The following is a 22,004-nucleotide window of genomic DNA, read 5'->3' on the forward strand; positions in this document are numbered from 1 at the left end:
GACGTGTCTTTTGTTGGTCATTTCAACAAAAAACAACATATGAAAGGTCACATTTGACTAATAAAAAGATTAAATTGGTCATGACAAGTATAAATTCGTAGTATAAATATGAATAACTGCATGCTGTTTTAATAGGACATTAATATACTGTACAATGTTAAAATATAGTGGTTGTAGTCAACAATAGACACCCACATTTACATCTAGTGACAATTCAGATTCTTCAATGAGCCTAACATGCATGTTTTGAAATTGGGAGCAAGCCGGGATTCGAACCCAAACCTCGGCTTCGGGCATGTGAGGCAGACGCACTCTCCACTAGTATACCATTATCAACACTTCCACTTCCGTCCCCTGGTGGCGCTGTGGTGCAGATGTTGACAATTAAACCCGCAGTGTGCTGGGCTGGCTGAGATGTGAACAGCTTCAACAGAGCACAGTGGAACTAACTAACCATAATGGCGACTGCTGGTGGAACAGCAGACCCGGGATCGACAGGTATCTGGCCAACACTCATTTATACTTTGTTACCCATAAACCAGCCTCCAAAAGCCACCGGTGTGATATTTTGAAACGATGAGGATCAGTGGGGGGGATGCTGTGCCATGTTCCATTTGGCAAGGCTCGGGAGGCTAGGTTGCTAAGCTAGCACCGAGCGGAGCAAATAAATGAACCGGTGTTTAGTTAGTTTGTTAGTTAGTTGTGTTGTTATAGTCAGTAAGTTGATTGTGGCGAAGCTCAGTTTCATCAGAGCTATTTAACTGATCAGTCTTGTAATACGAAGTGGCAAAGACTACTGGTTCTATTGTTGTATTTTGTTGTCAAACCGGTCATTTCTTTCGTGGTGTAACATCGAAAAAGCTGGATGCAGGGAGTCCATACATTGACCGTATAGACTCCTTTGTCATTATTTTTTTAATTAAAATATGATTTGTTTGTGTTCCAACCAAACAAAAAATGGTAAGATGATCGATGTTTTATGTTGCCATGTCACCCTTTCCACTCCTCCTCGTCTTTCTCCTGTTTCATTGCAAGCTTAAATTGAACAAATGTCTTCTTCCATGCGAGCCCCCCATCTGTTTCCTTTTACACATTGTGACATGTTTTCATTGGTATTTGAATGTTCACTTCAATGTGAATGCGTTCAAGCGTTCTTTTGAGTTTTCTCTCCCTTTTTTCTTCTAGAAAAAAAGGTATCGGTAAATGACAGTGACGTGTTCAAAATAATTTTGCTTTGGGGGATTTTCGCCCTTTTTTGGCTGGCTTAATACCGGTGCCTTGACTTTAAAGTTTAACTTGTTCCATGACCAATATCGTTTCTAATAAAGTACATAAAAACAAACTTTTTTTTCAAGCGTTTTAATTTTGATCTCATTTCGTTAAAAAAAAGTTTTTCAATTTTAGTTTTGGTTATTTCATTTATAATACCTTAAATACGCAAGCAACGACTTGTAACTCGGAAAACACGTAAGTTGGGGCCCTATTTAAGTCAAGGTACCATTGCATTTCTGGCAATACTAAAAAATAAATAAAATTCTGCAGCATTATTTTGCATCAGCTTCCACAGAAATGTTCTTTACAGACAATGTAAATAAGTGCTTCCCTTTTTAATCCGGTGAATACAATCCTTTAGTAAATTAACATTTTAAATGTTCCTGAATTTAGCAAAATGAAATAAGTTCTATCCAACTGCGAACTGTGAGGCACGGTGACCTTGGGTCAAAATATTTGAGGCTAACCAGCACACAAAAGTTTACAACAGGTCTAAGTCACAACTGTGTGTACTGCAATATTTGGCAAGATTTACTCTGCGATTGCTTAAAGTCACTTGTTATTTTTTGAAAAAAAGTTAATACAGTTGCTAAATACAGATTGGCAACATTGACTGTGCTTTTGTTAACTAGATGTTTGTCATTTTGTTAGTGTAAGCATTGGCGAGATGCTTTTGAACTAAGGAAGACGCTTAAAAAAAAAACGTCCTGACAAAAAAATTGAAATAATAACATTGCTCCTTCTGTTTCCCTTTTTGTGTCAAAGAAAAGGTATTGTTTCATTCTGTTTGTATGTTCACTTTGGCGTCCCGCTAATCTGCTCTGGACAGGCTTTGTTTATTGATGAATTAATGCTAGTCATTGTTTCTTGGCAACAGTACGCACAGGTTGTCATTGGGAAGCTAAAAAGCTTTTTGACATTTTATATTTCCTGGAACCCCTAGTCCACCGGACTATTTTGTCGCTACATAGCTAGCCACATGGGCAGAATCTGTGAACACAAATAGTAGCATATGAGAATGATAGCTTATGAGCGTGCTGCCAAAGCACAGCGGCTCAGTTTCCAAATCAAGGAAAGAACTTATTCTCTCCTTGTAGGCTGAAAATGTTAGGAGAACACGCATGGCCTATATTGCTTTGTAAACGCTGTGGGCTACATGTGACAAGCTGCCAGGGATTGTTTTGTATAGTGAATAGCAGATGGTTCATTTATTGTCAATGGTACTAATTGGGTTAAGTCTTTTCTTTTTTCCGGAGTCTGCAGCACCATGTGTGCTATTATCACTGCAAACGTTGGAACCCGGTTCCAACAAACGTTATTATCAAATACCACTCGGTTTCCGGGCTGTTGTACATTTAAAATAATTTCTCCCATTAGAAATTATGTAGATAAATTTTGCCCAGCCTCACCGTTAACATAAAGTTTTCATTTACCATACCGTTAATGTTCTACGAGACATTTCAACATTTCTGTCAGACTTATATAAAGACAAGTTGAGTACCGTATGAAATAAACCAAAGTAAGGTAAAAGTACTCGCCCAACAGACATGGACGTTTTAGAGACAGAACTAGAGGATGTTTGCTGAGCGATACCAATGCTGGAATTGATTCATTAGAATCCCCCCCCTCCCCTTAAAATGATCACCTTGGGCAACTATGCTTCTAGGCTAACAATTTCTGGTTCTTTTATCATCACACATTTTGCAGCACTAGTGTGCTTCTATGGTGGCAATTAGGCATAAAAAACTGAAAAGCAAAACAAAGTGCAAGGTAAATCTTGTTTCAAATTTAGCATAGTAGTATCAAATCATTTGATTTGCTGATGGTTTGAATTCCATTTTGTAGGCAGATTTTTCTAGCCAATTCTTACGGAATATCATATCTGCCTGTAATATATATATATTTTTTGTTGCAATCAATCAATCACGGTTTCCCTTTAGCCTGTGAGTATGTTATCAAATATCGTTTTTGAGCCATGTCCTGCTTTCCAGATATTAGGACTCATTTCTGGAGGAGAGCGCTGCAGCGAGGTACTGGCATGGGCATGTTTCTTGATCCGTGAACAGAAACTGCATGACGAGCGATGCTCTTTTACGTAACAAAAGGGTTAGCAGCAGAATGGTGCTCGTTGTTTACCAGTGGAATAAACAGCAGTGTGGCTATGCTAATCACAAGCATATGACTGCCTTATTAACAGTCCTCTTTGCCTGGAGTACCCTCTCTGTCTGTGAATGCAGCTGTGAGTGTTCCTACAGGTGTACAGTCTTCTGAGAATCTCTTTGCACGCGTTGACCTGCGGCACTGCTGCATTGAAGTAGCTGTTGCCACTGGTTACAGCCAAGAGGTGCTCTCAGAGTGGGCGAGAAAGTACTCTAGTGCTGGATGCAATGTTTATGTAAGGAAATTACGTTGAATTCTTTGGAATTCCCAACTCACTTCTGCGGTGTACTGTACATTCTGATCTATTCTATACATTCTTAATGTATTTATATGGGATTTGGATTTTGTACTAATAGTCGACAAATGGACTTTACTACTCCACATCGAAATTTCAAGATTGATAAACTGCTGGTGGGGGATCATTTTTTTTCAAACGTTCTAGGCGGCATTACTATGTATGCTATGGGGCATTGTGTTTGGGACCCCTAACATTTTCACCAGGTTATAGTCTGTAACAAAAATTGGTCTGTTTTCAGGCACATTGAAGTTCCCCCAAAAGCGTACAGTATTCTTTTGTGAGAAATAATAATAAACACAGTGTTGCAGACTGTCTGGTGCTTGGGCCATAATTAATATTTATTATTGCTGCTGCTGTTTCCATTTCTAGCTCTGTTGTTGTCTGTGTCACTATATTTCTTTTTTGGCGCCACAGGTGTCCTTCTGTGGTGGCATCACAAAAAACACAACAACAAAACTTTTTTGGATTTAGAAACTTTTAATGGTATTTTTTTAGTTTTTACTATATTCAGGGTTTTTCCTGGCTCAAAATGAGGCAGAGGTGGTATCATCGTAAAATCATCTATTTTACGATCAGGGACTAGAAATTAAACAGTACAATTTTTTCCATTTTTTAACTACAATCATTAAAAATTCGCCCACTAGTACATGTTAAATTGTAAATATAGTTCAGCGTTGTTGTTGTAAAACACTATTATTTTTAGTGTATATACTGTGGTTTTATGACTTAACATTAAAGTTAAAAAAAAAGAAGAAAAAAAAGCTGTTTCTTCTTGGGTTGTTGCTTCAGGTCTTTCCAGTGCACTGCTGTTGATTATAGCGACTCCATAATGGAGCAACACTCCAACTGCAGTTAAAATGCGTTACTGCCGAGCTCAAATCAGTGGAGGTGGCCGCCTCTGAATTTTGTACACAAGAAAAACCCTGATATTTGTAATATTTCTGGGATCGCTTTATGTATTACTTTGTACATATTGAAAACTGACTATTGTTTGCACACAAATAATGTAATTAAACTTTAAAATAAATATTTAGCTTAGCTGCCTTTTCCCTGAAACTCTGTCTACACTTTCATCGTTTTCTAATAAGTTGGCTAATTTTAATGAGTCTCTCCGCCAATGACTTGGCATGTAGGTTGGCTAAAGGTTTCAGGGCGAAAGAGCAACTTAGCGGTGGCCGAAAAACTATTATGCTAAACCCAAACTGTTATAAATTGCGGAATAATGTATAATATTTTCTAAGGCTGTATAGTTATGATAATGGAATGATCATGGCATAGAAAAGGGTGGTGCTGCTGCTGCTTTTGTTTGTCACTAATAATGTGTGCTTGCTGTGGTCATTAAAAAAAAAAAAAAAAGAAGTCCAGTACTAGCGGATAGTACCAACTTCCAGTCTGCAATAGAAGCTGTATTTTGTTAACGAACGTGGTAATTGCAGAAAGCACCTCAGAGACATGCCGAATCTGGAGCAGCCAGCTCAAGGGAAAAGTAGTTCCAGTTTGCGCCGAGCTGCTGGTATCAGAAGCAGTTAGTTGGTAAATGTGGCCACATTTAGGTCTGGGCTCATTATTGACCTCATTTGTCATCAACAGCATCCTGTGCTGAAAATAGCTCATTAACCAGCTGGCCTTTAACAGATTTTCCGGAGCACAGAGCAAAGTGAAACTGAGTCGCTCATGTTGTAAATGCAAGTTTGATTTGTCTTGCAGGGACCAGTGGCATCTTCAAAGGAGGCCCTTCAGAGGTAAGGGTACACACTAGACAGAACACCTGCCACTTAATTTACAGTACTAACACATTGAAACACACAACCATGCACACTTAAAAGGGTATTGAGATTTCTAAATAACATATCATATGTTTTTGAAGTGTTGGGGTAAGCCTGGGTGAATCCAAAGTAGCCCAATTGGAGTATTAGCACATTTTACAACTCCGAGTAAAGTACAGTGGTACCCTTGACTAGAGATTTTGTTCCGTGAGTAAGTTCGTAACAACTTACTCATATATCAAATCAATTTTCCCCAATGAAATTAATCCAAATGCTATATCAGCACCCCCAAAAAACAATAAATACACTAATAAATACATAAATATTTTTTTATGAATAAATACACTATATTGTATCAAATGCATACAAGATAATGTAAAGAAATTAATTAGTTATATAAAATAAACAAATTTAAAAAATAATATTTTTAGGGCTGAGCTTGAGAGTGATGTGGGTGTCAGTCAGTGAATGAAAGTGAGCAGTTGGCTGGCTGGTTAGCCAGCCTGTGTGTTGAGTGATTTTTGCTGCAGCTCATGAATAAAAGGGCTTATCACATTTGTTTTGGCACAGTTAGTTGAATAAAGATTGAAAGTGCTAAGCACTAACTGGTGATGGTAGGCGATAGGAAATTAAATAACATCAATACGTCCTCCTTGTGTTGACAATAATAGATGTGCTGTTGTGGTGCACTTAATATTCCTTGTTAGGTGTGAAATGATCGGCAAGAGATGTACTGTCCAGTATTGAAGCAATCCGTTGTCTAATTCACTCATACGAGAATGCTTGACACCATAGAGGAAACCACCTCACTCATTTGACCTGCCCTCAAATTCTCTTGAAAATCAGCTCATTGTACGTCACAGACACATGTTACATTACTGTATGGTTACTTTATCTGTTTATTTTTTTTGCAACGTGATTTTAATCTGACAGAAACTGACTGCGCCCAGCCACTAGCAGCACGCACTATTTTTACAGCTGTGAAATCTGATCCTGGGTGAATAAGGTCAATAAAGCAAAAGTATTTCTCGATAGCCAGTAGAGAAACACATGACTAGTTTACAGTCCCCATTTTGTTGTGTTCATGCGTTCACTGTGACTCATCAGTCATCAGATAATCATTAGTATAGAGAGTCATTTTCAATCATATCAAGAATCAAATTTTTTCCTGTTTTACTGGTCTGGTCGAGGGTATGAGGTAGTGCAACGCATACCAGTCCAAACCAGCTGATGCAGCACTTGGCACGTCGACACTATGTGGTGAATTAAAAAGTAGTGGTCCCAGTGTTCAGTGGTTGACATGCAACCCTATGTGCTGGATAACATTTCATTTGGATATGGAGGGACAGCATGTACATTGAGTCCTGGAAAGTTTTTTTTCTTCTTTTTTTTCGGGTGGTGGGTGCCGATTATGCCAATTTTGGAGGGGGGGGATAAGAGACTATAATGTTTCCTCGTCTCTCTTTTACCACAACATAGCAACCAGGCACACCATGAGAGACATCTGTACAAAATCCTAATACTACATATTTCCTCTTGTCTGTGTAGTTTAACTTTGAACTAAGGTATTTGTCTATTTATTTTGTGCAAATGCATTTGATAACTTAGTATTTGCCCTAATTGAGTCTCCCAGCCATTATTGATCCAAGGCAGGCAGGCACTTCATATTAGGAAAATGTCACGGCACACCGTCGGACAAAAATATCACGAGGTATATATTCAATGATGAAATAATGATATATTATCTTGAATGTAGTCACAAATTGTCTTAAAGCAGTGTGAAAATCGGGCCTGTTTAGATCACCGCTAAGCTATTATTATTCTGTGGTATGAATTGAAATACAGTACAGGCCACACACCTTCTCATTCAATACATGCTTTCTTTTCATGACTATATACTTTGCAGATTATCATCAAAGGCATCAAAACTAGGATGACAACTAATGAACACATGTGGAGTTACGTACTTAACAGAAAAGGTGTAAATAATTATATAAATACATAAATAAAAAGCCACCCTTTTTGCTGATTACTTTTTAGCACATTCTCGGCATTCTTTCGATGAGCTTCAAAAGGTAGTCACCTGAAAGGGTTTTCCAACAGTCTTTAAAGAGTTCCCAGATGTAAAAATGCCAAGAGTATGCAAAAAAGTAACCAAAGCAAAGGATGTCTATTTTGAAGAATCTCACCTTTTTTTTAAAGTACATAATTTGACATCAGTTCATACATGGTTTTGATGTCTTCAGTGGGAATCTACAAAGTAACCAGTCATGAGAGTAAAGTAAATGCATTGAATAAGAATGTGTGTCCAAACTGATGGCCTGTACTGTAGGTGGATACACAGATTAATTGCATTTAGTGGTATTACTGTAATCGTTCTGAATATCACTATATGTTGCATGCATAGATCGATCAACAAAGATGCATTATTCTCAGTAAAGAAATAGGAAGTCTTGGACCAACTAAATGAAAATGGCTGCGAAACACTGCAGTGTTGTGGGAAAACAGTAGGGATTGCACCGTTATTGATATTTAATAGTGCCGTTACGTCTTGCGCTTGCAATGAAAATGTGGTTTATTTGAATCAAATATTGTTTGAAAACCAAATTTTCTTGAACATGGCAAAAGTTTCACTGGAATAACACTTTTACGCAATTCTATTCTATTTGTAGCATACTTTATCAACAACTGCAGCAGAAACAAAGTGCTGTAAATCAATAAAAATTGACCATACAATATGACAATTGAACGTAGTAAGAATGTAGCGTCTTGTAGATATTTAATAACATGGATGCCATGTTATATCAACTCCAAAATAAGAGTAAAAAGAACTATAAAACTAATTCTTGAGAATACCACAGCGTATGAAATAAGACTATGGCAGGACAACTAAAGCAATACTACCAGTATATTAAGCCATCGCCTTTTCCTCTTTATTTGGCAAACTCGCAGTGCAGCCGCTTCTATTGTTGCCAAAGTGGAATTTGTAATCAATTTTGCAAAACATAGTTTGCAGTCAGCTAACAAAGTGTTGTCATTCCTGTTTGTTTACTTTAAAAGTACCATAGTTTATTTTCATATGACTAACATGGCTCCTACTCCATCTGCCCAGAAGGTATGTATCAGTAAAGTGGTATTGGTGTCTTGGCCTTGGTACATTTTATTCAGGTCAGAGTACAGTACAGTCAGTATTGACTATTAAAAAAAAACAAAAAAAACTCAGCAACTCGTTACAGAGCATTGTTATCTTTTGTAAAAGCATCCCATGTATTGAGCTATTCGGTTTGTATTGGTGGATCACGGTAGACTGAACCAAAAAACAGATATTACACACACACATCTTGCTTTTACCAACCACTATTTGACAGCCATTTCTCCCCATCTTTTCAGATGGCCGGCTCCTCGGGCACCACTCAGAGTATGAAGAAGACCATCGGCCACCGGGGCGTTGAGACCACCACCGGAGAGACCACCTACAAAAAGGTTAGAGCTGGGTTGGGTCAATGACACTGTTTGATTGACAGCAGCAACAATGTAGGGGTTCGTGATCATTTGTTGTTTCTACCATCTCTTCCTCTCTTGACTGGCGCAGACAACTTCCTCTGCCCTCAAAGGTGCCATTCAGTTGGGCATTACTCACACGGTGGGCAGCTTGAGTCAGAAGGCCGAGAGGGATGTACTCATGCAGGATTTTGTGGTCGTTGAAAGTATCTTTTTCCCCAGGTTGGTAACACATATGAGGTTGTATATCGTATTCTTTTATGTTGTCTCACTGTATTTTTGTTTTATCTCGTTCATTCCAGTGAAGGCAGTAATCTGACTCCAGCTCATCACTATAGCGATTTCCGTTTTAAGACCTACGCTCCCATCGCCTTCCGTTATTTCCGAGAGCTGTTTGGCATTCGGCCAGATGACTACCTGGTTAGTGCTTGAGGCATTTCTCAAAATATTCAGAAACACAGATGTTGCAGTCCTGCCCCAAGACATGTGATGAATCTCTTCTGACTAGATACTAATGGAGATTTCACTTTTTCTTCCAGTATTCTCTGTGTAATGAGCCACTGATTGAGCTCTCGAACCCTGGAGCCAGCGGATCGCTCTTCTACGTCTCCAGTGACGACGAGTTCATCATTAAAACTGTTCAGCACAAAGAGGCAGAGTTCCTCCAGAAGCTTCTTCCTGGATACTTCATGGTGAGCGTGAAGCAGTTTTAGTCATTAAGTAACTTAAGGCTTTAATTAAAATTCTCTTCCTCACGCAACTTGTTTTCTTTCTAGAACATAAACCAAAACAAGCGCACACTGCTGCCCAAGTTCTACGGACTCTACTGCGTCCAGGCTGGCGGCAAGAATATTCGCATAGTTGTTATGAACAATCTACTACCCCGGATAATCCCCATGCACCTCAAATACGACATGAAAGGATCGACTTATAAGAGGCGGGTGTCGCCTAAGGAGAGAGAGAAGGCCGTTCCCACGTACAAAGACCTCGACTTTATCCAGGATTTGCCCGATGGCCTGCAGCTGGAAGCAGACAATTACAACGCTCTTAGCAAGACAATACAGAGAGACTGCCTGGTGAGTCACAGAATGGTGGGCTTTGGCTTTTATTTAGTGACGATACAGTGAAAAATCGCTGCCTGGATTGAACTGCATTCAATTTCCCAAAAATATACACCAGCATCAAATATAAACAAATATTTCTTTATCCAGTAACTTGGACATTGCTTATGAAACTGCTTTACTACACTTTATTAGGAATGGATGAATTCAAATTTTTTTTAATGTTCTGTAGTGTAGATGTTTGACAATTTTCCCAACAACAAATACAGCAGGTAGCTCAACTTGTTTACGTTCACTATTTACAAATTCATGTTGTTGTTTTTCTGCGGAACAGCTCTTGTGCCATAAGATGGTGCCAAAGCCCTGACTAAAAGGAATATAATACCGCTAATAGTTGTCAAAGAATTATGAAGAGAGAGACAGATATATTTGTCAGGAAATAGCTTGAATTGCTATTCTTCACGTTAATGAGCGAGTCCCAGATCAACTCAAATCGCTTACTTTTTGTACTTTTCCCGAAAAATGCTCTATCGTACAACCAATGAAAAATCCAATGTGGTCAAAATAATAAATGGTAAATACCAAATTCAAAGCCATATTCACTTGTATCATTCAAACAAAGCATACACTAGCCGGTTGACACAACTTTCAACCCACGGAAAGGTTTTTCTTTTCAGTTTAAAATAATGTACTTAAACCCAGAGAATCCCGCGCCGTACCCTGGCCAGTGACTGAACCCAGTATGTTTTTTTTCTTCTTTGGTCCCATTTTAAATCCATCACCATTGCGTTGTACTACCTTTGTCCTAGCTAGCGCTAAGCTACAAGTAGTTCATCTCTCAGGTCCAGCCAGCGTCCCAGGGTTGCAAACTCCTTTTTGTTTGTTGCTAGGACGGCGTTAGCCGGCACCCTGTATGATGTCATAATGGACGTTGGCATATATTGTTCTTCTCACTGTGGTAATAAACAAGCCACCCATTTGACAGTAGTAATAATTAACAGAGACCTAGCCCTCAACAATACTAATGATATGTTAGTAAAATTCTTTAACATGAATATCAATGATTTGTGCTGCGTTCATTTATTTTGTTTCAGGTCCAATGTAAATTCTCCCACGTTTTCACCATCCTGCTTTAGCAACTCAGTGTTTCCCACACCATGTTAATACTTGGGCGGGCCGCCCAAGTAAACTGGCCACCACCCAAGTAGATTTCAAGAAAATTTTATACAGATATATATATAAAAATAAAAAAATAAAAAACATTAGTTCGCCGTCACTCACTTGTGGATCATGAAGTTAGAGGAGACACAAGTAGCAGGACTGAGAGCACCCCTACCGCCCCCCATTTTTGCATTGAATTGAATTCACTCGAGTCGAAAGTGGAAGGCTTATCACTCAAGCGCTTAAGGGGTAACTTGTTCGTGAGCAAAACTAAAGACTAATCCTATGCTTACTTTGAGGAGTGCTACCTCTTTTCAAAGTATGGAAGTGCCTAGAGGCGTCTTACATGTATTAGTAACTAATCGTACATTGGGGAAGAGCCATAGAAAGAATGATGACCGGTAAGTATTAGATTTATGTGCCGAGTCACCATGACTTTTCCTGTTGCAGTCTTACTAGTTGATGCATGAAGAAAGATCACATCAACAACACTCATGTGATTGTCTCAGGTAACCTGACCATCCACTCTGTAGCGGCCTTGTTTGATTGTTAAATGCCAGGAGGCTCTCACGTCAATGACGGCTATGTCTATGTAAAAAAAATTATATTTTAGAGCCGTGGTTACGCTTAACAATTTTTTAGCTAAAATATTCAAATTTATGAGATTATATATTATTAAAGAGCCCGATTTTGCTATGGGCTGTGACTGAATGTGAATGGAAAAACAAAACACTAATAACTGATGCCCCAAACTTGCCCTCCCACTTCACTAAAAGACTTAAAAAAATAAAAAATAAAGTTTTTCACTAAAAGGGTAACAAACAGCTGTTTTGGACAATTATTCTCATTTTGGTGGAGGAAGATGTGACGCAATGGAATTTTGCACAAGCACACAGACATTCTAATGTTGCTGGAGTGTGTTAACTTTTCAAATACAGGTTCCTGATTTTAAAATGACGACCATTTAAAGTTTGTTTTTGTATACATTCTAAAGCTCTTGCAGAGTTTCAAGATCATGGATTACAGTCTGCTGATGGGCATTCACAACATGGACCAGGCCAACCGGGAGCGGGAGCGGGCCGGTGGCTATTCCGGGGACAGCGGGGGGTCGGAGGGAGCGGTGACACCGGATCAGCGGCGGCCTCAAGCCCAGAAAAGTCTTTACTGTACAGCCATGGAGTCCATCCAGGGGGAGGCTCGGGGAAAGGGTGCTTTTGATTCCGAAGACCAGTGAGTTTCATTGCTGAACCTCAAAATGTGGTTGGTTGGTAATCTGCAACCTCTGAATCATCTCTTGTATTTTGGCATTGCAGCATGGGAGGCATTCCAGCTCGTAATGGAAAAGGAGAGCGGTTACTCATCTACATCGGGATCATAGACATCCTCCAGTCCTACAGGTATCTGACTCAAGAGAAAATCTCCCATGTGTGCTATTTTTATGACTATTTCAGTAACATTTTCTTCATCCTACCCTTTAGATTTGTTAAAAGGTTGGAACACTCCTGGAAGGCATTGGTGCATGATGGGGTAAGATCCTGTACAATAGGAATAAATTACAATGCAGTAGATAATCTGTAGAATCATTGTTTCTAAAAAATATTCTATAGCTGCAGCCCTATTGTTGTTGTTCCGTTATAGGACACGGTGTCAGTTCACAGACCTGGTTTCTATGCAGAACGCTTCCAGCAGTTTATGTGCAACACAGTGTTCAAGAAAATACCATGTAAGTGCACATTTGTGTTTTATTTTTAAAGTTACTTAAAATATCGTAGTGATTGATTAGCACAGGAAATGCACTGTTCTTCAATAGTACATCCTCTGTCCTCCATAGTAAAGCCTTCCCCATCTAAAAAGAGCCGTGGTGGAGGTCAAGGGGGTCTTCGCAGGGCTCCCACTCTGGGAGCTCCCACCCCTCTCTCTCACGGAACGGAGCAGTCAGCCATGGACCCCAGACTGGTTTACCACCCCCATTTTAAAAGCACAGAGTCAGAAGCAGACAGCGGTAAGAACTGAAGCGACGAGAGACGGAGTTCAAGTTGGCATTTATAGTGATTGCGTTTCCTAATTTAGATGATGTTTTAGTAGTTCAGCCAGGCAGACCGGATCTGGTTCCCAGGACCCCGCCACTGCATGACAACCCTGCTGACTGCGAGGCCAATCTCTCCACATCGTCTGTAGGCAGTTTAGAACTTGGTTCCTCGCCCCTTCTAAGGTAAAGAACCACCAAAGTAATTGCTTATTCCTTCTAATAAAAATAAAAAAAAGATTCCCAACCACTGTGCTAATGTGTGGCATGAGATCACCGTGGACTGCAAGAAATGTGCCAATTTCACTTAATTGGTCCAAAAAACATTATGTATCTATTACTAGTATTATAACGTCTATCATCTTATCAATGCAAGCGACATATTTGCATAGATCAAATAATCTGTGTATACCTGTTCCCATTCATATAACAGAATTATTTTAAATTGGCATTATTGATATATTGTATATATTTGTGTATCTTGCTCTGATTTATAGGTCTGTTGGGGTGGAGGTGCACAAATCACCTCACACAGACAATGACCAGGGTGGTTTTCACAGGTAGCGACACACGCAGGCAAAAAAAATAAAAATTAACATGCATTTATTTTGTTTACATGGTTTCTTGAGTTTGACTTGTTTCTGTTCCAGCTTTGAGGTTGAGGCCAGCGGAGACTATTCAGGCCACTTGTCCGGAGCTGAAGACGTAGTTTCATTATCTGACATCATCCCCGAGACCAACATCAACTTTGTAAGTCCGACCATTAACACCCCAAAAGTCTGACATTTTACAGGGTCTTCCAACAGGTTGACATCATTTCACAGTGTAATATGTCTTGCCATATATGATTTCAAATTGTTAAATCGGTTGCAATGTCTCAATTTATTTCTGGGTGTTGTTGGAATTTTTTTTTACATTTTTATTTACATTACAGTGTACCACTGCATATTTGCAGCTTGGCATTGCTGAATTTGCGAATTTGTGCGGAAAGTACGCTATTTGCTGTAAAAAGTGAAAACTCAACCAATTCTATGTCAAAATGAGGGGAGGAGCTTCATTTGTTCAGGCCACAGCCTTGTCTTATAGGGAAAAAAAGTACTTGGATGACATTTTTGTAGCAACTAGGTAAATACAAACCTTTTTGGTTGTCAATTAGTCGCAGATTTTGCTATTCGGGGCGTGGCCTTGTCCCTATCATCCACAATTAGCTCGGGAGCACCATTCTCACAAAGTTAGGGATACAGTATTGGGCTTTAGGGAGAAATTTCTGGCTGAACCGAAAATGCACTGCAACCAGGTGAACTAAATTTGACTTTCTCTAAACTTTTGACAGCCAACTGTTCAAATTTCCAGTGTATTTTACATTACTTGCTCTTCTCAAACACGTGTTTGATCAATAAATTCCCTAGGATATCCACATCTGTGACTTCAAGACTATATTTTTGTTGCAACCTGGTGATGACATTCTGTGACTCACTCAAGTTTGGTGGCTACTTACATCCTGTTTGATGTGAAATACAGGAGTGATACAACATCTGGGGTTGCTTTGCTACTGGAGGGGCTTGCGCACTTCACAAAACACCGGTAGATGGCATCATGAGGAAGGAACATTATGTGGAAATCCTGAAGCAACGTCTCAAGACATCAGCCAGGAAGTGGACCTTTGAGCACCTAAATGGACAGTGACCCAAATCATATTGCCAAAAGGGCTTAAGGATAACAAAGTGGCCATCACAAAACCCTGATCTTGATCCCATTGAAGATTTATAGACCTGATAAAGCATGTGCGTGCAATGAGGCCTGCAAACTAGTCTTAGTTAAACCAGTTTTGTCAGGAGCAATGGGTCAGGATTCCTGCTAACGATGGTACGAATCTTGTGGAAGGATAGCCAATTATTTGACACAAGTCATACAGTTTAACAGCTATGGTAACAAATGCTAATGGCTGTACCGCTTTGTTATTATATAGAGTGTATTGTAAACTTCTGGTTTCAGCTGTATACAAATTTTCTAATGCATTTAAGCCACATTTCCTCTTCTCTTTTTTTAAAAAATTTTTTTTTAATCCTCACAGTAAACATTTGAATAATGTGCCATCTGAAGAAGAGACGTGCCTGGAAGAAGCGATGTGGGCAGAGTGAAGGATGAAGACAGCGAAAGCAGCCCATCCAAGTCGGAACCCCTGCACCCATTTCCCCAGCGCTGACATTTGAAACACACAAACCAGGATTGCTGGAGGAAGCTGTCTAATGGAGGAAACGCAGAGATGGGGCTCCACACGGCTGTGCGTGCGCGTATGTACTTTTTTCCCCAGCCATCAACACTCTCACACATCCCAAAACGCCAGGAATGAGGGTTATGACCACAATTATTTCCTTGTATCGTAGAATTAGATTTTTCTTTTCCCCTGTCTGAGGATGGTGAGAGTAGTGAAATGGTGATGAGTCTCTTTTTGAAGCATAGCGTGGACTGTGTGTGGGCACAGACGGGAGCAGCGCATACTGAAGTAAGTCTGAGTGGGATCCTAGTTGTGTGGCGCCATTTCTTTTAGTCTTCCCGTTAGAGCACATCGACTTCCACTAGGTACCTTCCCCGCAGGCACGCTCACTGTGAGCTGCCCCGTGTTTTTAACGAATAAGCGGCTTCCCATCAATACTTGCTGCTGTCCCACTGCAATCACGTCGTCTTAAAATCGTGGAGCATTTTGTTTAAATAGCAAGAGGGATGGCTTGAACCAGTGCTAGACGATCACGTTTTCACACTAATGAATTGTGCTGGAAGTCGTGCCGGTGCTGCTGAATGTATACGTTCCCCTCGCCCCTTCATAGAATGTGTCTTAGTAAAATGGAAGAATGCGTTGAACGTCTCCCTCTCTCATACGACCATGTGTGCTAAACATTTTTATCTGGATAGCGAGTGCAGTTGGCAGGCAGTACATGCTCGTCAATGAAGTGAATTAGGCCGACGGTGACAACAGTTTCCAGATGTGGTCATTTTGTCCGTCGTATCTGTGCCTTTTTTTTTAACGCATTTTTTGTCCCGTCATCTGCCATGTGATGCACAACTGACCTTTTAACAGTGAACACAAACTTGCCTTATCACTACAGCGGAAACCATTTGTGTGTCATTTGTCTACATTTTGAAATGTATTTTCATGCAAACAGTACAATCCTGCTTTTTTTTTTTGGGGGGGGGGGGGTTTAATCATGGCCACACTGAAAAAAAATAAAATTTACCAGAAAAAGGGTTTGAACAACAGGAGAACAAAGTCGTCATTTGTGCAGGTAATCCGCAAAAACTGAAACAAGGCATCTGGACTCTTCTTTTCTAATTATTGATTTTACTTATTCAAATATAGCTCATTGTTCCAAGAAAAGTATGGTTGCTTCACTATTTTAACAAATGAATGTCAAAAATTCCCTGCAGACCTGAATGCAACAGACTAAGACCAGGAGCCACCATCTCTCTATTGACTTCTTTTCCTGTTAAACTCTGTATTAACTTATTTTTTTATTGAAGCAAACAAACAAAAAGCCTAATATATCGCTGGCGTCGGGCCAGAGCCTCCTATGTCACAATTTGGTAAATTTCACATTTTTTTCAAAAATCTATACTATTGGTCAATCCACGTGTGTGTTTTTTCTTTTTTTTTCTTTTTTTTTTTAAATAAATTGAACAATCTAAAGTTTTGAAAATGGCTTGCTCTCTTTCACGTGTTGTTAATGGTTGAACAAACATGCCTTTTTGGGGCTCACTTGAAAAGTGATCATTTTGGAGGTAAGAGGATTCAGCCCAATGCCAGTGAATTGGGCATTACGTATTGTTAGTAGTTTTTAAAAATTCTGGAAAATGCCAACAAATGTATTGCAATATGGTTTGTTTGAATCATGTATACATTAATTCCAACTGTTTTCCTTATAAAAAATTGCAACTTTATTCAAAAGTGGCAACGTCATTCTTGTGAAATTACGATGGCATCATGAAATAATCATGAAAGACAGCAACTTTTTTGGTCAAATCACAACTTCATCATTAAATGACAGCTTTATTACGACTGAATCATATCATAAAGTTATAACTTTTTTAAGATTGCAAGTTGGCATGTCAAAATTGAAGTCACACTTGTATGAGGGGAAAAAAATCTGGTAGAATGCACCTATCAATATGACAACTTCATTCTCATGAAATTGACTATTGTGAATATGAAGTTTTGCATCCATAAAATTGTTAGTTTTTCTTTTTGTTTTACTTATGAGGAAAAAGGATTATGTAAAATTGCAACTATCATAAAATGACAAATTAATTCTCATGAAATTGTGACTTTTGTAAAATGTACTTTTTCCCCCAAAAGCATGCAACTTAATTTTTTAAGATAGACTTTTTTCCATCAAATTAGAAAAGCTGCAATCTCATGAGGAAAAAGTTCAACTTTTTTTGTAAATTGCAACTTCAGCATAAAATGGCAGCTTTATTCTCATGAAATTACAAATTTGTTGTGAATTCATGACTTGTCTCTCAAAGTTGTGACTATTCTTAAAATGTCAAATTAAAAAAGTTGCAATCTAGAAAAATTGCAACTTTTCGCGTGAAATTAGAAAAGTCACAGTCTTATGATGTATGCCGGTAAAATTACAAGTTTATCGCAAAAGTCAAACACAGTTCTCATAAATTGATGACTTTCTCTGATAACTCAAACTTTATTCTTCAGATTACAACTTTTCACAGAAAATTCTGTCTTTTTCACATATACAACTTTACTCTCATATTTCCTTTTTGTAATCGGTGTGGCCGTAATACATTTTCTTTCTTAAAGTGTTTTAAATTATGGAGCACATGTTGGCAAATTGGAATTGTATTTGTCAGTGTCTTCCAAGTAGATGCTATGTTGTAATATGTATCAACTCTGCAGATTGGGTGTCATCAGCCACCTGTTGTCTTTGGTGATCTGAGGCCTGTATTGTTAGTTGCGATCTGTCCTCAAGAGGCCAGAAAATCCCACACTCTGATTCCTTTACCCTGGCGTCTCCCAACCATTGAGCCAAGGTAACGTTTTACATGTATAAACAAATGTCACATGAAGTTTATATACTGATCTTGTACGGATAATTTCCCACGGCTCAGTGGTTGGGAATCGGTGCTTTAATGTGTTGACACTCGTACAACAGATGCATTAGAAATGTCTGTTGTTGATCATTTCTGCTGGTTACAGAAATGACAACCCTGCCTGAATCCACTCCTGGACCAAAAATTGTTAACTCTGTGTATAACTATTTTTTTTAATTGTCTGTAGTATTCATAAAACATCTGCTTTTTTTTTGCCTTTATGATTTTTGGTGTTTGTGTTGTTTAAAACCACACATTCATGCGACAGACAGGGTCACTTCACTCCCGCATGACTTCTTACACCAGTGAGAGATTTCTCGTTCAGTCACTATTTAGCAAGTGACTTGAGCAAGACGTCTCATCTACTGTCATCTCAGCCACATGTGGTCTATGCAGCAGAAAGGGAGACGGGGGGCAATGATAATAGACTGAAAAAAAAGTATTGTTTAAGTGTTTTCGAAGCCAGTCAGTGCACCAAAAAAGAGGAGCGGATAGTTTTGTTAGAAGTTCAGGATCCACTTGTTTATGGTAATAACACTGGTTTGACCTGTGTTTAAAGGATTTTGAAACTTAAGTTGTTATTTTATGGTGTGTTTTTTTTGGTGCTAAATAGCTTCATGTCTGGTAAGCTATATCTGACATATATCCAGTGACTTGTTTTTTTCAAGTTAGTGTAGAGACTGGAGATATTTAGATCATCACCACATTCCTGTGACATTCTAGTATTATTACGTTTGTGGTAGCGTGTAGATCCGTCTTTTAAGTAACTTTGGTCTAGTTGAGATTTCTGTGGTGTTAAAGCAGAAATGGAAAATATCCATTTCAAGTTTGCGAAGCGCGTAGATTCCATTTTTGCTGCATTGTATTTTGACGGGCGGTGCTGTGTAATGGCTGGATGCAATCTCTCTCTGCATGACATTGCTGCACAAGTGAAATATCCTCCTCTGGTGCTTTTATGTGGCGAACACTACATTTTGTTCAGCGTGAATGCAATATGAACCACAATCCGCCACCATATACAGAGAAGTATATTTATTTAAAGACTTGGCTTGAAATGAAAGAAGTTGTGTGATTGTACTGTCCAGAAGGATTTCTCAATCTCTTTAGCTATTATATATGAAGATGGAGTATGTGAGAACTTCACTTTTTTCTATTTACGATTGTGATACAATAGAATTCTATTCTCTCCATAACAGATCTGAGTTGTCAATCTCGCGTGCTTTTTTTTTTTTTCCTTCATGAATGTTTCACATGAGCCAATAATGCTGGTTGTCCAACATGCTTCAATGACTATATTTCTACAAAATGTGTGTACAAACATGTGTATAATGTATATAGAACTCACTGAAATGCCTTCTCATGCAATATGTGCTGCCTGTTCCTCCTGCCATGTTTAAGTTATGTGGTGGTGACGTTTTCATGCATTCAAAGAATTAAACTCGAGTTTTGTAAATCTTTTTTTGGTCCAGTTTATGCTTTAATTTCATATCAAAGATTTCAACTATGGATGACTGTGTTCAGAATTAACCAGTCACATTCAACCTCATTCTAAATGGAGTCAGGACTCAACTGCCACCTTTTTTAGGATGACGCTGGTTAGCCCCAAATAAAGTATTAGTCTAACAAAGGAAGGAAATCATATTTAAAAAATAATATAAGAACATTTTTAAGATGTAACTTTATTTAAAGATTAAAGTTGAATAAAATGCATATGTTCTAACAACTTTGTTATTGGCACATTTCAACTTTGCTTGAAAACAGACTACTTTAATTCCTATGGCAATTAGTGGTAGCTAAATTTAAATGGCGTTATGATTATGAGGTCTTTGGGAAAACGGTACCCTCTGAGGAGCCGAAAAGTTTTGACAGAGACTACATGGCTGTGATTTCATGCTTCTACCTCCTCTTCCACCAAAATGTTGCCAACTATTTGAAAGTCGAGGGCTCTCCAGTTGAACACGTTCCCAGGGGTGAAGTTTGAGTCCTCCTCGTAGCGTTGGATCTCACTCGGAGAGATGACATGGTCCCACATGTGAAATCGCGAGATCATGCCGACGAAGGACTGAGTGGCGTCGAAGCCTCCCCCGTAAGTGTCCTGCTCCTGGCCCAGGATGGTGATGGGCTTGCCGGTGATGGGTTGCCCCGAGTGGATAAACCTCTTGATGGTGGGTTTGCCATCCACCCACAACTGACTGATGCCATTTTCAGAGCTCCAAGTGGAGCACATGGTGTGCCAGGAATTGGGAGGAAAAGAGAGAGCCATGAAGTCAGTGCCACCGTCCCGAGCGTGCGTCCTGATGACGTCGTTCGTGTTTATCTTGAAGAGAACAAAGTCATTGCTGATCGCTGGCGTGGCCAGAGAGAGGAGGGCGTAGTTCCTGGTGAGATCTGTAATGAACCTGAGCAGATATGCCACCGTTTAGTGGTGGTGGGAAGTACATTAACTGAATATTTAAAATAAAATAGGCCAAACTAGTGATGGCAAAATGAAGCCCCATAAAGCAGCCAAGCCCCGCAGGCAATACTTAACACACACGTCGGGGCTTCAAGATGATTCATTTCCTCGACTACGCCATCATGTGGACAGAAAAATGTATAACATGCTTGGTGCGTGCAATAAAATGGTGGGGTGTAAATCATGCTCTGAATACAAAAAAATATATATATATATGAAGAGTGTTTTAACATAAATTGTTCTGTGTTACTTTGTCTATGTTTGTGCTTATGCAACAAGTGAAAATGTTAAATAAAGAGGTAAAATAAAGTGCTTATTCATTTTTATTTAAAAACAATATTTTTCCCAAGTTTTTGGACTCAGGCGGTTTCTTATTTTGCAGAGGATTTCACCTGCTTTTGAAAAAACTCTTTCACATGGTACTGATGAAGCAGGGGTGCATAGATATGAGATAGCAAGTTTGTATAAAATTGGAAGCGTATATTTCTGTGATTCCCAGTACTGAAGGGGACTTTCAACTCTGGGGATGTTTGGGGCTCCAAGATACTTTTGTACCTCAACTGTTGCATTTGCCATGACATTTGTGGTTCTTGCTTGATGAATTGAGGTATCAAAATGATGCCACAGTTTGCTTCCTCGAAAAGATAAACAGACATTAGTAATTATTATTAAATATTAGCACAAGTAGGAAATATTAAATACTTCCAACAGACTGGGAAGGTTCTGATGATGATGATGATGATGAAGTAGATGAGGACGCTGTGCGCCTCATAATAGCTGCGCATTCCATCGTGAGCCTTTTTTCTGCCTCTGCTGCTTTATTGGGACTAAAGAAGCCTAGTTTTTTAAATCTTGGGTCAAGCAGAGTAGCCAGAAACATAATGCTCATAGACTGGAGGTTGTTCAGCTTCTCTCTTAGTTGTCTTTGCAGAAACTCAACCATGGATGTGCTCTCTGGAGTTTGAAGCAGTCGAATCTCCTCTTCTTCCAGAGAGTGATGCAACATTGACAAGAGCGGAATTACCTTTGACCCGGAAACCTTCTTCTCCTCAGACAGCTCAATTGTAGCATAGTTAAATGGCTCTAACACTTTTAAACAGTCAGCAATAATTCTGTATTGTTCAGCAGACAAGGCTGTCAGATCAGTACGTAGACCAGCCAAAGCTGCTCCGACAGGCTCTCTCTAAGTGTACGTACGCTG

At 39.2% G+C, this 22,004-nt stretch overlaps 3 protein-coding genes across 7 annotated transcripts in view; 1 reads left to right on the forward strand and 2 right to left on the reverse strand.

Annotated features, from left to right (window-relative positions):
- The first annotated feature begins 364 nt into the window (after positions 1 to 364).
- Positions 365 to 19,805, forward strand: pip5k1ab (phosphatidylinositol-4-phosphate 5-kinase, type I, alpha, b). 5 transcript variants are annotated; one of them, XR_013295354.1, is made up of 17 exons: positions 365 to 498; positions 5,438 to 5,472; positions 8,887 to 8,979; positions 9,089 to 9,219; positions 9,300 to 9,417; positions 9,537 to 9,689; positions 9,774 to 10,073; positions 12,214 to 12,449; positions 12,533 to 12,616; positions 12,698 to 12,746; positions 12,858 to 12,942; positions 13,051 to 13,221; positions 13,290 to 13,431; positions 13,743 to 13,805; positions 13,896 to 13,995; positions 14,767 to 15,111; positions 15,320 to 19,805. XR_013295354.1 is itself a non-coding variant. In XM_077575985.1 (16 exons), exons 1-16 carry the CDS (start codon positions 459 to 461, stop codon positions 14,770 to 14,772), a joined length of 1,806 nt encoding a protein of 601 aa, XP_077432111.1. In that variant the 5' UTR covers positions 365 to 458; the 3' UTR covers positions 14,773 to 19,805. The 5 variants fall into 5 exon arrangements, 4 of the variants coding, with proteins under 4 accessions (XP_077432111.1, XP_077432112.1, XP_077432113.1 ...); XM_077575985.1 differs by having other exon boundaries at positions 14,767 to 19,805; XM_077575986.1 differs by lacking the exon at positions 14,767 to 15,111.
- On the reverse strand, positions 19,802 to 21,588 carry LOC144057743 (C-reactive protein-like). Its single transcript, XM_077575613.1, has 2 exons — positions 21,517 to 21,588; positions 19,802 to 20,767 (listed from the first exon to the last, which is right to left on the reverse strand). Exons 1-2 carry the CDS (start codon positions 21,586 to 21,588, stop codon positions 20,237 to 20,239), a joined length of 603 nt encoding a protein of 200 aa, XP_077431739.1. The 3' UTR covers positions 19,802 to 20,236.
- The window catches only part of LOC144057952 (serum amyloid P-component-like), a 60,661-nt gene continuing 58,458 nt past the window's right edge, over positions 19,802 to 22,004 (reverse strand). The window contains exon 5 of the transcript XR_013295355.1: positions 19,802 to 19,890. The gene's annotated coding sequence lies outside the window, so the exon portion shown is untranslated. The remainder of the gene's footprint in view (positions 19,891 to 22,004) is intronic.

The sequence above is a fragment of the Vanacampus margaritifer genome, chromosome 9, assembly GCF_051991255.1.
Source record: "Vanacampus margaritifer isolate UIUO_Vmar chromosome 9, RoL_Vmar_1.0, whole genome shotgun sequence".
Taxonomy (NCBI): domain Eukaryota; kingdom Metazoa; phylum Chordata; class Actinopteri; order Syngnathiformes; family Syngnathidae; genus Vanacampus; species Vanacampus margaritifer.

Excerpts from the sequence above, each read along its gene's own strand:
- pip5k1ab (XM_077575985.1), top strand. The coding sequence starts at position 459 with ATGGCGACTGCTGGTGGAACAGCAGACCCGGGATCGACAG. Across the intron at positions 10,074-12,213 it reads CAATACAGAGAGACTGCCTG|CTCTTGCAGAGTTTCAAGAT; the intron begins GTGAGTCACAGA and ends TACATTCTAAAG. Across the intron at positions 13,222-13,289 it reads AGAGTCAGAAGCAGACAGCG|ATGATGTTTTAGTAGTTCAG; the intron begins GTAAGAACTGAA and ends TTCCTAATTTAG.
- LOC144057743 (XM_077575613.1), bottom strand. The coding sequence starts at position 21,588 with ATGCGCAGCTATTATGAGGCGCACAGCGTCCTCATCTACTTCATCATC. Across the intron at positions 20,768-21,516 it reads TCATCATCAGAACCTTCCCA|ACGGTGGCATATCTGCTCAG; the intron begins GTCTGTTGGAAG and ends CACCACCACTAA.